The sequence below is a fragment of the Oncorhynchus keta genome, chromosome 32, assembly GCF_023373465.1.
Source record: "Oncorhynchus keta strain PuntledgeMale-10-30-2019 chromosome 32, Oket_V2, whole genome shotgun sequence".
In the NCBI taxonomy this organism is placed as follows: domain Eukaryota; kingdom Metazoa; phylum Chordata; class Actinopteri; order Salmoniformes; family Salmonidae; genus Oncorhynchus; species Oncorhynchus keta.
In genome coordinates this window covers 9,812,564-9,827,157 of record NC_068452.1, presented here as the reverse complement: position 1 = coordinate 9,827,157, position 14,594 = coordinate 9,812,564, and the positions used below count along the sequence as shown (strand labels likewise).

Below are 14,594 nucleotides of genomic sequence, written 5' to 3'. Positions count from 1 at the left end.
ATATCCGACACATATCTCAAGCAAGTATTTTGCTCTCATGCCTATAAAACAGGTTGTATTCTATATGAACAAAACATAAGCAAGCAGACCGGAAACGGTGAAGGACTTGCTACGGTGTTCACAAATAAATACGACCACGGACAATTACCATTTGTAAGTCAGGACACAGGGTTGTTGAAAGGTGGCTCAAAATAGGGATGGAAAGAGCAATGGGATCAACGCCATAAATCAGATTACAGGAGGAAGAAGGAACATGAAACAACACAGGTATAAAGATAATATGTAAATTCTTCACAGAGAGGGAGAAAGAGAGAGAGAGAGGGAAAGAGATTGTAAAACGGTTATTGTTTTCATCCCAGCTGATTCTGTTGGACAGAGTGGAATTCCCCCTGTTCATGCAAAAGGCCTTGTGTTCCCACGTCTGGTGTAGGTCCAAAATCCCACCCTGGGAAATTGGGTGTCATTTGGGATGCAGTCCTGGTTTTCGGGTGTTCACCACGCCCTCACATCTGGTTTGAACGAGACTAGCTCGGATAAATGACTTGTAAAAGGGGCTGATAGTTTTAGAGTGGCGGGGCCTTCATGGCAAGGCCTCGCGAGGAATATAGCGGCCGGGCCGGATGACAAAAACAGAGGGGAAGCTGGAAAATGTTGCGCAGTTGATGGTTTGATTCATGTGCTAGATGTCGTAAAACCGCTTCCTTGACACAAGGACTTGCGAGGAGGGCCTCTTGTTTATTTTTAGGATTCTCTCATCGAGACCAGGCAGAAATAAAGTGACGTGGGGTCTACTAGCAATGAATCTATTACCGTTTAGGATATGTAAGTAGCGGAGGTAGCATGCTAGCTCCCTGAGTAAGCTTTGTGACCTAACACAGTCTAGCAGAGAATCTATTACCGTTTAGGATATGTAAGTAGCGGAGGTAGCATGCTAGCTCCCTGAGTAAGCTTTGTGACCTAACACAGTCTAGCAGAGAATCTATTACCGTTTAGGATATGTAAGTAGCGGAGGTAGCATGCTAGCTCCCTGAGTAAGCTTTGTGACCTAACACAGTCTAGCAGAGAATCTATTACCGTTTAGGATATGTAAGTAGCGGAGGTAGCATGCTAGCTCCCTGAGTAAGCTTTGTGACCTAACACAGTCTAGCAGAGAATCTATTACCGTTTAGAATAAATATGTAGCGGAGATGGTTCTCTGAAGTACAATTGCAAGATGAGTAAACATCATCTTAGATGTGAAGACGGCAGGGTAGCCTAGTGGTTAGAGCGTTGCACTAGTAACCGGAAGGTTGCAAGTTCAAACCCCTGAGCTGACAAGGTACAAATCTGTCATTCTGACCCTGAACAGGCAGTTAACCTGCTGTTCCTAGGCCATCATTGAAAATAAGAATTTGTTCTTAACTGACTTGCCTGGTAAAATAAAATTGTTTTACCTCCCCGAGCAAGGTTTTAGCTTAGTGGGCTAAAATGGTCTTCTGTTGGGCAGACAACCTGTTTTTTAAACCTGCTACTATACTCTAGGATACTGGACCCTCTTGCTGCTCAACTCTCAACTTGCTAGTTGGTTAAAAAGGTCGATGTGACTCAGTTGGTCACATGATCAACATGTTGCATCACATGGGCCTACCATTCCTTAATCATCACGTTGTGTCATTTCTGAGTGGGTGAGCCAAATGTACCTTTGGAAGGGGCAATAGCCAACCCAGCACCCTCCCCTAGAATCTGCCTTGTTCCTCTGTGAGACATTCGGAAAAAAGCTTTTAGTGTCAGGAAAAAAGACATCTTCATCTCCCGTCATCCACTTTAACCTGATACTTCAGACTCAAAGTTTTGCCTCATTATCCTTTCAGAAACTCCACTTTAATGGCCTTGCTCCCTTTGAGTGGCCTGAAAACTCTGTCTGTCTGGACATTACCTAAGCTGTCATTATTTGCAGTTTCTTGCTTCGGGGCCTAGTTACATCATGGTGAACTTTGCCATGCGACGCTGATGTTATTTCTGGCAGCCCTGTGTTGCGTACCTGAATGGAGAATAGCTGGCTTAGCACCCTGGCGAACGAACTGGCGGAGAGGAAAAACAGGGAAAACAGGAACAAAAAATGTTTTCTCCCGTAACGGGCCCAGACCGTAAAAGAATCCATGAAATTGAAGCGGCACTTCGTCGATGAGTTTACCATTCTCGCCCCGGAGATGCCTGTGGATATCGGAAAGAGTGAATCGAAGGGGGAAATTGCAGAGCGTGGCAGAAAACACCCCAAGATGCAGGGTTGCATCACAGTAGGGATAGCCTCGAAGTATTTTGCAGATACTGCTACTCAAAGATAATCCAAACTCAATGGTATTTTGCACCAATGCACAAACATGGTGTGTTTTGGGTTTTGCTCACCTTTCTCCATCAGGGGAAATATTTAATGGCCTAATTTTCATTTTGTTTAAGTTGAGGTATGGAACTTTCGAGATGAGGAATGTAGGCTAGCATAATCTTTGGATCTTCTTTTTTCACATAAATGAATGCCTTATTTTGCTGGTGTCCACTAGTGTAGCTTTTCAGTTTGCATATCATATGATTTTACTCTTCTATCCTCTTAGGAATTTGTGTCCTCAACTGCTTTGTGATTTTGCTCTCTCCATATTTTCCCACACTGGAGAAATTGCTGGGTAGATTCCAGCAATATCCCCACACGCTTGCGAAGAGTGTGCGATCATAGGCTCGGTTGTCTGCTATTTTTCTGAATGTCCCCTTACAGTATGTTACAGAATGCAGACTATTTTTTTTATTAAATGCCCCCATCCCCCGTTCCTTCTCTCACCCATCCTGCTTAACTGCTAGTCCTCACACACCCCTTTCTCCGCCCATCCTCCCCCAACTCCCTCCCCCTGTGTGGCGGCTTTGCAGATGTGGCACATCTGGCTCCAGGAGTGACTCATTATTATTTGCTCTGATGTTACACTCTCTCTCTCTCTCTCTCTCTCTCTCTCTCTCTCTCTGTCTCCTGCTGCCATGGCAACTGATGAATGTTTGGCAGGAAGCCCTAGTCGGAGGATTCAGGGATGAATAAGAGCCTAGCAATGGGTGTGTGTGTGTATGTGTGTGATAGAGAGAGTGGGAGGGATGGAAAAAGAGAGAGAGAGGGAGGGTATAGAGAAAGAGGGAGGGAGGGAGGGAGTAAGCTCTCAGTAGTTTGGCTTCGATCCAGGGCAACCATAATGCCTGGCTGAAATGAGGCCCTTGGCAGAACACCAGGTCTCTGAGAACAAAGATGTGTGCTTCTAACGCCGGCGACAGGGCCCCGCTTGGCAGCCTCTGCGTTTACCCAGCAGCCTTTGCCTTGGCAGCCTGCCACCCTTTCCTTCCAGGCCTGCAAAGAGGATTAGGGTGGAGGGAGCGAGGGAGAGAGAGCGAGAGCGAGAGAGGGGAAAAAGAAAGCCTTGTTTTTCTCTTGTCTCCTCACTTTGCCCCTGTGACATCACCGCCTCTCCTCCGTTTCCAGATGCACACCATCCAAAAGTGTTTTTCCCCTCTCTCTCCAAACGCGCCATTTTATTTGAGTTGGCCTTCCATTTTATAAACGGTGTCGTCAGTTGCTATATTGAGGGTAAGTCTGAGCGCCCAAAATGGCATCCTTCTCGGTAGTATGGCTAACTGCACTTGTAAGGACTAGGAGACTAAGATCTGCACCAAATGCCTATGCAGTTTCCAAGCATTGACTTTGAATGCAAAACGCTGCTTTGTGAAAGTGAATACAATAAAGTGCTCGTGCTGTGACATTACCAGGATATTGCATCACTTAGTACTGCAACACTGCATCAAAGATCAAAGCACTGCAGTCAACTCCGCTTCTCGAGACTGTCGCCACTTTAAAAAAGCAGCAAAGTCAATGCTGCAGCACCCAATTTTTTTTTTTTCTTCAATCAGCATTCGTTACCTCTGCTTATTGATCTGCCAAAGAAGCATTGTGGACAATCAATAGGGTAGTACATTTTCCTTCGGCTCCATCCAAGAAGCTATCTCTTTAAGTGGCATATGCCTCAGCCGTTCGCACCATAACAGGCTGTCAGGGTCAGAGAGTGGATTCATTGCAGCAAAGCAGGAAGTGATTTGGCAATTTAGTGTGTGCACACTCAGCGAGCTGTGGGCAGTTGTCTGAAGCGTAGACCACACTATTTATTAATGTCTGTGTGCACACTGTAACCTAGCTTTAAGTGCTATTTAGGGGAGCAGTGAGGAGGGCATTAAATGTGGGATCTTTTTTCTATGTAAGGCATGGGCTTAGTTTGTGTCAAGCTCGGATGTTTAAGATGAGAGAGAAAAAACCCTGTCTGTAAACAGGAAATGCTTCATTACTTAGAATGTCCTGATAGGAGAGTGATCTCCATAGTAACCCTTTCCTTCCTGCAATGACAATAACAACATGACATTATAATGATGATGATTTGGTTTCCCCTCCATTGCGCCACACTTGAAGTCAACTGTTGATGACGATGAACTAAAGTGTGATTTCAAGGAATCGGGAATAAGTAATCGTTTGTACATTTTTTCCTAATAATGTTTTTCGGATGAGTTTACACAGCATGTTGCTTTTGTGTCTGTCAGAACCAACTGTGCAAAATAGCCAATAGTGCTAGGTCAGTGACTCCAAGCTTAGTCACAAACACAATGTCATCGACCCCATTCTAAAATAAGTCCATTAGTCCATTAGGTCTATAACTAGCCAATGGTTTTCAGTTAATAACGTAAGAATTCGGGCCTCGAGGAACACGTTGCAACAACCTCAGCCCACAAGATGAATTCCCCTAAATGGGAGGTTTAGGCACCACAGTAAGCCTACACTTTCTTGGAAACTACGGAAGATGTCCTCTGACAAAAATAGTACAAATTTCATTTCGAAATGCATTTCAATTAAATGCACACGTTAAATCAAATACCTCGGAAAGGAAATGACCTTTGGGACTATAAGGCTAATCATTTATAAGCATTTGGGAGCCAAACAGCAATTTATTTGGAACTCTGTCAGTTGCTTCCCGATAGAGGCTAAAGTAAAAGGCCATTTGTTTTCTTTTTGCTCTCGCGAGCAACATGCAGTAGCATGCGCTCGATAACTTCAAAGCACGTGTGCTGTGTACAGTAATGCTTAATTCACGAAAAGTACTGTTTAAAAATGTAAAGGCTTAAACACATCAAAGAGAAGCCACTACAAAGCCATTTGTTCAATTATTAAACGACTTCCATGCTGTTAATTTGCCCCAGTCGCATACTGGAAGGCTTGCACATTGCACATATAACCACCTAGTTACTGAGTCTACAGACAGATTACAGAGGAACAAAAGTCCATTGACTGAGTCATAGGGGGGGGTTTGCCGAACCGTAAACATTCCTGGTCAAGGGCAAACTGATAAGATGAATTATTATTTTTTTATCAAACATATCCTCCCTCCCTAGCTTTGGCAAGCAAATGCATGGAGTCATGTGGTTCAGATATCGCCTTTATTTGTTTTTGTCATCATTGGATACTTTTGCGAATGGCCTGGAGTCCATCTGAACAAAGCTGGCGACAGTGTGACCTCAAAGTCACCTTCTCCAGACTGCTTTTCCTGGGATTCTTTCCCATTGAGCCGATTTCCCTCCCATGTGAAAACGCTAAGCTGAATAAACGGACTCCTTTGACCCTCTTCCTCGCCATGAGGCCATGTCTACAAATACCACATCTGACTAACTCCAACCTCCAACCAACTGGGAACCTTTTCAAGGGCCCTTGCCCAAGAGTCATGCAGGCAAGGAATGGCTGACCTGAAATAGCTTCCAAGTAACACTTGGCTTTAAGCCAACAGGTATGACGTGACCATAACGCAAGGTAGGACTTGTCATATGACACTCTTATTCGTGCGTTGCACATTTCATCACCGTATTGATTCGAATGTTCTTTTTTTTTTTTAGGATTGATGCCCAGCTGAGTGTTCTACTCAATGCAGTCTTATTGAATGCTGATGAAGATTTAGTCTAAAGTACATTACTGTGGCTTGGAAACCCAATGACATTTCAAAAGGAGGCAAATAATTAGTAAGACAAGCTTTTGTCATCATTGTGATGTTGGCAGATTTACATTAGATACCGTATAACTTTAGCTCGCTAAGATAGAGGGGGAGAGCACCGAAATGTGAGTTAATTTGACGACATCATAATGATGGCAAAGCTGCTTCCTGCTAATTATTTGTCTACTTCAGAAATGTCGTCGTATTTCCAAGCCACCATAGTGTACATTTGACGAAACAGTCACTAGCCCCCTGTTCAGAAAGACCTCATCAACCATCGGTCAGACATTAATATGCTGCGGCATCTGTAAAACGTTGATAACAATGGCAACAATGCAACCGGGTGACGGATGTGCAACCCATGAATAATATCTTAGTATCATATAATGATCCTCAGTTTGTCGTCAAAAACAACACATAAAAAGACATACAGTAATATAATATAAGGGTAGCAATGCACCAGTACCTGTTGGCTTTAAGCAAAATGTTACCCTAATTTCTCTTTAACCACTCTTGCCATTCTCTTCCTCAGACCATTAAGAAGAATGATTAAAAGTAACAATAGCAGGCTCATGTCAAGACACTGTGGCAACCTGTGATTGCGTGACATGTCGTCCTCTGGGTTTGTGTGTGAGCCGCTGTTCAAGCTGCCACCAAAGTTGGAGAACCTGGGGATGCTGAGTGATATCAGCGTGCCACATAAGCCACCAGAGTGCCCTCACCCACCTCCTTCATCCCTCCCTCCCCATCCCATCAGCAGATCAGCAGATCTTAGGGTCTTCCACCCTTCGCGACAAGCCACAATAGATGCTCAAGTGGGTTGTTATGCATGTAGGTGAGGGCAAGGGAGGGAGGAAGTGTGTGTGTGTGTGTGTGTGTGTGTGTGTGTGTGTGTGTGTGTGTGTGTGTGTGTGTGTGTGTGTGTGTGTGTGTGTGTGTGTGTGTGTGTGTGTGTGTGTGTGTGTGTGTGTGTGTGTGTGTGTGAGTGAGGATAGGGGTGTGTGTGTGTATTCTTTGTGTGAATGTGTGTGTGTGTGTGCACGCGTCTGTGACTTTGTGTTTGTGTCTGTGACTGACTTTCTGTATGTGTGTGTAAACTGTAATCACACCGCATAAGGGGATTGTTTTTCTTCACGCCGGCCCAGCTCAAGACAAGGCCACAAGCTAAGGGATGTTCCCACTCTAATTAACCAGCTTACTAAAGAGTCTTAAGTGAAACAAGAGGGTTACCTTGCTGCTCTGCAGACGTCTTGGCATGGTAGTGGGGAAATGTCGAACCTGATTGGTAGCCATGATGATTGAAACCCAATATGGTGTTAGCTTAAGTATGTATTTCGTTAGAGTCTAGATACACACACACACACACACACACACACACACACACACACACACACACACACACACACACACACACACACACACGTGTGCATGTGCACACTCGCGTTGTGTGTGTGCATGTGTGTGCTCGTATTATTAAATACATACTTAAAATGTACAACACACAATGCAAACGACACCACATCCAACCTATCTGACCTCCAGGTACATTCTTATTTTGGGTCAACACTTTTCCTTTCTATTTTAATATCTACAGTATCTCTCCCTGCCATCACTTGGGATTTGCTTATACACCGTTCACAGGGGCACATTGTCCTGGATGCAAATAGCCCACACTGCTATTGCTGCTCAGTGCTCATTTGCCTGATCTGCCTCAGGCTGCAGAGAAATAGGACACATTGTTCACTGGTTCACCTACAGTAGCCTACGTGTCCTCCTCGCGTCTCTCTTTCTCTCTCCACACAGCTGACTGGGCGAGCGAGACAGGGCATGTCACAGTGCTGCAGCCAAGAGAGCAGGACGAGACAAAATGGGCCACGACCACATCAAGTCAGCTGTCTGGGCGATGCAGATCCATACCGACGTGATACAGTCATACAGAGACCATTGAGTAAGAGATGACTGGGTTGCTACTGTTAATGCTGAGTCATTGTCAGTGGTTCACTGTTAGAATGGCTCTCCTCTTGGCCAGCCATCATTCCACAACTAGTTTGTTTACATTCAGGGGCATCATGCACCACAACATTCTGAGGGGGTATAAAGTACATGAGGATGGCTGGGGTGTGGTCCAGGGAGGGGCCATGCCCCATTCGTAAATTGGATAATTTTGCATTTTTCAAACACCTGAAACATCTTTTTCCTGCAATCTATAGCCATAATCATTATGCTTAATTTTATGTCCAAACATGTATTTTTTTCTCCATATCGAAGCATACCTCTTGTGCTGTCTGTATCCTCCTGACTGGTGGTCATTAAAAAAAAAAAACGAAATATGCTTCTCTGCATCTCTGCTAATCTGGGTAAAACATTTGAAGGAATGTCTTACCCAACATTTAGTTATTGCTTGCTTAACAAACATGCAATCAGTTATACCAGCTTAGATAGTTAGACAAGCTAGCTACTCTTACATTGATTGATAGCCTGGAGATTGGGAACCTAGTTGGGATAGCTCAGTGGTGTAAAATACTTAAGTAAAAGTACTTTAAAGTACTACTTAAGTCATTTTTTGGGGTATCTATACTTTCGTATTTATATTTTGACAAATATTACTTCTACTTCACTACATGCCTAAAGAAAATAATATACTTTCTACTCCATTCATTTTCCCTGACACCCAAAAGTAATTGTTACATTTTGAATGCTTAAAATTGTCCAATTCACACACCTGAACATCCCTGGTCTTCTCTGCAGCCTATGATCTGCTTCATTTGGAAATGATGTCTGAGTATTGGAGTGTGCCCCTGGCTATGCATACATTTAAACAACAAGAAAATGGTGGCATCTGGTTTGCTTTATATAGGGATTTTCATATGATTTATACTTTTACTTTCAATACTTAAGTATATTTTAGCAATTACATTTACTTTGATACTTAATTATATTTAAAACCAAATTCTTTGACTTTTACTCAAGTAGTATTTTACTGGATGACTTTGACTTAAGTCATTTTATATTAAGGTATCTTTACTTTTACTCAAGTATGACAATTGGGTACTTTTCCACCACTGGGATAGCTAAAGCCAACTTAAAGAAATTGCTAAGTGGCTAGTAGTATTATAGAGCAGAGGTGGCATCACGGGTCCCGAAGTCCCCAAAATTCTGGGGTCTGTAGTTTTTCCTGATCTGGTAACCAACCTCACCAGCAAAAATTATGGACCATATTTTGTATGATGTGATTAATCTATTGTAAAAAAATAATAATATGGGCTATGACAGGACCAGAGTTTTCTAATCAGGTCACGTGTTTGTTGGCTTTTGTGTTTACTAATTCCAGTTAATTTTGGATTGAAAAAGTCTAGGTAGCCTAGTCAGCCCAATGTTGAATATAAACCAAATGTATTCCCATTCCCATTTTCTCACCAACAAATGGGCTATAAATATACACATTACCTGCTTAGGGACAGTGTCTATAGTAGGCTCGACTATGCGGCTGCTGTTGTTAGTAGCCTACAGTTGATCAGGCTGAAAATGGTCTCGTTTCCATGCAACACAGCATGTCATATCGCAACATTTTAGGTGTATAGGTTGCTACATTTATGTACGAGAGAGTGACGCTTGCTATATAAATACTGGAGGAAAGTGGAGAGCATGCCTTGAGCGTTGTGCACGCAGCAGTCTGATGTAAAGGACAGAGCAAATGTGCGCAAATCGGCCTTAAAACATACATTTCCCCCTCTTTCTGACGCTTTACGTCAATATATTTTTATTAAATCAAAAGGGGTTGAAAAGGTGCTGTGGCAAATGCCGCCTCCCCATACGTTTTCGGCGGCTCTGTTACAGGACAATCTGAGGATGCTACCATACATGTTGTAGCTTGTTGCTATACAATGGAATAGTTTGCCATTTTCCATGTTTAGCCTAATATAAACAAATAGGTGTATCCACAAATGAAACTATTCATCACATGTAGGGCGACTGTCTCTTTAAGAAAGAGCCTGATTTCTTTCAGAAACCATTTCCTGTCGTATTTGGCTTTAGCTTGCTGTGACTCGCTCGTCTGTGATCTTTGGCAGCGAGCCAGAACGGGTCGTTTGTTTTTCCACGGATGGGCGAGGTAAAAAGCGGGTACGTGACTAAAATTCACTTCCTGTTTTGAACGTCATCATATAGTAAGGCTACATGCTTGCAACAACAACAACAAAAAACTGCTTTGTATCCGCAGGTCTCCTCGGCGGTATTGCCTCTCACACAACAGCCACCTACGTTACAATGTTGTGGCTAACCCTAACAAAGCGAGAAAGTAGATGACGGAGAATTCCTCGGTCGGCAATGAGGACTTTTTTTTTGTTGTCAAACCTTACAGTGAACTATATAGGCTACACACACAGTTCGTGCAATAACATATTTTTTAGTAGGCCTGAGGCTATTTTGTAGACCTTCCTCACAGTCTAACAAGACCAGACCGGAGTGACATTCAGGCTATGCGAAATTATCAAAGTAAACGAACTATCCACACGAATAGCCCCCAGACCTATTAAGAATCGAGGGCGCAGTAATTGAAAAGTGCAAACGTTGTCTCGGTTTGTGACTTTGATCTGGGGGTTTCCGTGTTCGCCAGTCAGACAGGCTGTGAGTTGTCGAGTTTACTGAATCACGAGGGGTTGATTGGTGTACGTTAGTCATGCTGAACTTTGTCCAATATTTAGACGTCGCTATCAAACTGTGGTTAGGGGCTATATCCTCATGTCGAATTGCAACGACGTTGCAGGCACGCGCCACAGTATGACTGCAACAATGTACCAACTACCTCATGTGATATTGTTGCATAGAATAGGGGGCGCATGTAGCAAGCGATTGACAAAGTAGCCTAAACAGTTAATCGCGGCTACTTGTAAAATGATAAAACATTGACGTTAAATTAGAATAGTTGCATTATGAAAACAATTGTCTAAACAAGTCCCGAGTGTGCAAAGCTGAACTCGTAAACTATGAATTGGAAAGAGGCTATCCCGTTTTAAAAGGACGAAAGGGAGGAGGGTCAAATCTGCCATGGTAACAGAGTCGAATTGTATGGTTGGGTGAAAGCTATCCGCCTCGTGACGTTGCGCTGGCAGTGTGACTGGAATGAGGATTTGCTAAATAGGGCTCTAGTGCCAGTCCGGGAGAGCATGCATAGCCTAGCTACCTAAAGGAGCAAAATAGGTAACGCCACTTGTTGAGTTGCATGCAAAGGTATTATACATTCGTGAGACAATTTAGGAGCCGCAATAATTGTCGATGTTTCTTTGGATGTCGATTCTCAGTAAGCAGAAGCCTATCATCAACAGATTTGATACAATTAACCTTGACGTGAAATAAATAATTTTAGCAGCAGGGCTCAACTGCGTCCAACCAGTTTATCTTCAGGGCTTGCAGGCAGTTAAACTAATTGCACAAGTGGTAGGGCCTACAGATAAAGAGATAATAAAAAAAAAGGTGAGCATGAGCTGGAGGGGCTGTCTAAGAATCAAGTAAATAGAATTGGAGCTGCTGGAAGCACTTGTGGTGTGTCGTCGGTGACGTCACCGCTCTACATTGAGCTTGAGCTGTGAGTTGTAGTGCGAGATAGATTGAGGCGCGCCGTAGTAAAGTACACAACTGCAATGAACTTCTCAATGTAACTTGGCTGTTTTAAGGCTGTTTGGCTAGAGGGAAAATACACAATTATTCGCGATTCCTTTTTTTTCTACAGAATAAAACGAATCCCAGGGAGATTTGGAGAATTTGGTATCCACTTTTTCGAAAACTATGTCGTCCGCGGCTGTAGCTGCTTCGAGGAGGCAGTCGTGTTATTTGTGTGATTTGCCCCGCATGCCATGGGCGATGATCTGGGATTTTACCGAACCTGTTTGCAGGGGATGTGTCAATTACGAGGGAGCCGACCGGATTGAGTTTGTAATTGAGACTGCCCGACAGCTGAAGAGGGCTCATGGCTTCCAGGACGGGAGATCTCCCGGGCCAGGCAAACCTCAGCACTCGGGGAAGGAAATTCAGTCCCACAACCATTCGTCTGGAGACCCCGGCTCGCGTCCGCCTCAGCCTCTGGATCGCTATCCCCTCTCTGACCGACCGCCAAGGTTGGGACCGGAGTACCAACCGGGGAGGCAAGTTAACGGCATCCCTGTGCCAAATGGATTTCCAAAACCCGACGACCCGCCGGAGCTGAACCGCCAGAGCCCCAACCCTCGCAGGACTAGCACGGTTCCTCCCAATTTGGTGCCTTTAGTAAACGGAAACATGGGTCCAGTACACGCACTCAATGGTCGGCCCGCTCAAATGGGTATGCCGGGCGCATTGAATGTTCCTGGTCAAGGCGACCACGGCAAGCGTGGGGAGGATATGAAAGACAAGCATAGACCGGATAGCATGTCGGACATGTCGGAGAGCCACAAGCGGGCGGAGGAGTGGATGGGCAAAGGCAAAACAGTGAGGGATTTGATGGCTCTCCACACATTCGACAGCAGGTTCAAGAAAGACCATGCGGCGATGCAGCGGGTTATGGGATATGAGTCAAGTGCAACTTCTTCAAAACCAGGTAGGGCTGTGGATTTTTTTCACACATGAATGCATTAATTTAGAATACTAAAACAAGGAACTGGCAGTGTTCTTAGTCAGCTACTTTGCCACTGTGTTGACGTGGGTTTTCAGCTGAATGTTTGTTTATGCATGTTTACATTTCCCCTAGTCTGATCCCCAACAACATATACCACTTGTTTTTCCTCTGCACGTTTTGGTTTACATATTAAACAACATAAATTCCTCCAGCGTTATTTTCATTCATTTACTGTGCATGCACATTTTCTGCTGCTGTGGTGGTTGGAGTGTTGGTTAACCCTTAACTCCTCTTTCCACCCCCCCCCCCCTTTTCCAACAGACCGAGGGAAGCACCCACGGAGCATGAAGAGGAAAGCCTCCCCTGAGCCGGATGGCGAGGGCTCCGCCCCCAAGATGAACGGCGGCGAGGGCCAGCCGTGGTTGCCGTCTCCCTCCGAGGTCCTCAAGATGCCCCCGGCCTCCCTGCCAGGCTTCTCTGCCGCTCCACCCTCCACCATCTCCCCCCACAGTCGCACCACCCCACCGGAGGCGGCCACGGCACAGAATGGCCAGTCGCCCATGGCAGCACTCATCCTCGCCGCCGACAATGCCGGCAACACTGGCTCGCCCAAGGATGCCAACCAGGTGCACTCCACCACGGCAGCAGGCCGGCGCAACAGCGGGAGCCCACTGTCCCCGTCCTCTGCAGGCCAGCGGCGGCTGACCCAGAGGGAGGTGGTGGCCACGGCCCACTCGCAGGGCATGGACCCTCACGGGGCGCTGCCGCAGAGCATTCCAGACTCGTCGGTGCCGGGCAGCGTGCCACTGTGCTGCACACTGTGCCACGAGAGGCTGGAGGACACGCACTTTGTCCAGTGCCCATCGGTGCCCTCACACAAGTTCTGCTTCCCTTGCTCTCGGGAGAGTATCAAACAGCAGGGGGCCACGGGGGAGGTGTACTGCCCCAGCGGGGAGAAATGCCCACTGGTGGGCTCCAACGTACCATGGGCCTTCATGCAGGGTGAAATAGCCACCATCTTGGCAGGGGACGTTAAAGTAAAAAAGGAGAGAGACCCTTGATTTTTACCAGCTTTTTTTTTATTTTTAACTACCACAACAAACAACCAACATGTACACCATTACAAATGAATATAAATCCTCGTACCATGCATACCATCCAAGAGAACCTGATGGACATGTACATATTGGACACAAGGGAAGTTGTATACTTCGTAAACATGGCTGTATAATTTTTTTTTATTATTTTGTTTTTCAATACATTGTGTTTCTATATATTTTTTTTGAAGATAAAGGTATGTACTCATCATAACAGACTACTTTCCTCTTCCCTCTTTTTTTTCAATGTCCTATCGATGTACTTTTTAGTTCTGGTGGCAGTCCCTGTTAAACATAGAATGTGACTAACTAATATGACTCTACGAGCACTTGGCAAACTGAATTGCTTCTAGCTGTACTTGTATGCACTTGTTTAAAAAAAACTTGCCAAATACAATTTCTGACCTTGTAATAATAACTAGTGTCCGGTTTGCTTATTTCCCTGCAATCATTAATGAGTGAAGCTATAGGGAGAAAGTCATGTCCCAATTATGAATCACTCATGGGCAGTGATGCAATACCTTTGACAAGAACAAAATGGGACCCAGGGAGATGTGTGTGTGTGTGGGGGGGGGAAGAAGTGAGGAGGTTTTCCATACAGCAGTAAAACATACAGTTGAATATGCCAGCATAAAGAATTCCTCAGATGATTTTAATATTCGTGATTGCTTTGCTTACAGCAACTGAGGCCATTGTACATAATGACCACTAAGTTAGTAAAATCTACTGCATGTCTCCTATTGCTGGTGAAGACACAAGTATTCTTAGTTTCTCATGCTATAAGTTCAGGTACAGTTAACCCAAAATGACTTAAATGTTAATTTAATCAGTTCACTAAGGATATTCCACATCACTGTTTATTGGGGATGTTGAGTGATT

The 14,594-nt window shown here is 44.6% G+C and overlaps 1 protein-coding gene across 2 annotated transcripts; it reads left to right on the top strand.

Moving 5' to 3' along the window:
- Positions 1-10,005: 10,005 nt before the first annotated feature.
- Positions 10,006-14,133, top strand: LOC118365029 (interferon regulatory factor 2-binding protein 2-B-like). Of its 2 annotated transcripts, XM_035746925.2 has the most exons (3): positions 10,006-10,151; positions 10,249-12,600; positions 12,940-14,133. In XM_035746925.2, the coding sequence occupies exons 2-3, from the start codon at positions 11,814-11,816 to the stop codon at positions 13,677-13,679; spliced, it is 1,527 nt and encodes a 508-aa protein (XP_035602818.2). In that variant the 5' UTR covers positions 10,006-10,151; positions 10,249-11,813; the 3' UTR covers positions 13,680-14,133. The 2 variants fall into 2 exon arrangements, with proteins under 2 accessions (XP_035602818.2, XP_052346610.1); XM_052490650.1 differs by lacking the exon at positions 10,006-10,151 and having other exon boundaries at positions 10,226-12,600.
- Positions 14,134-14,594: the final 461 nt, after the last annotated feature.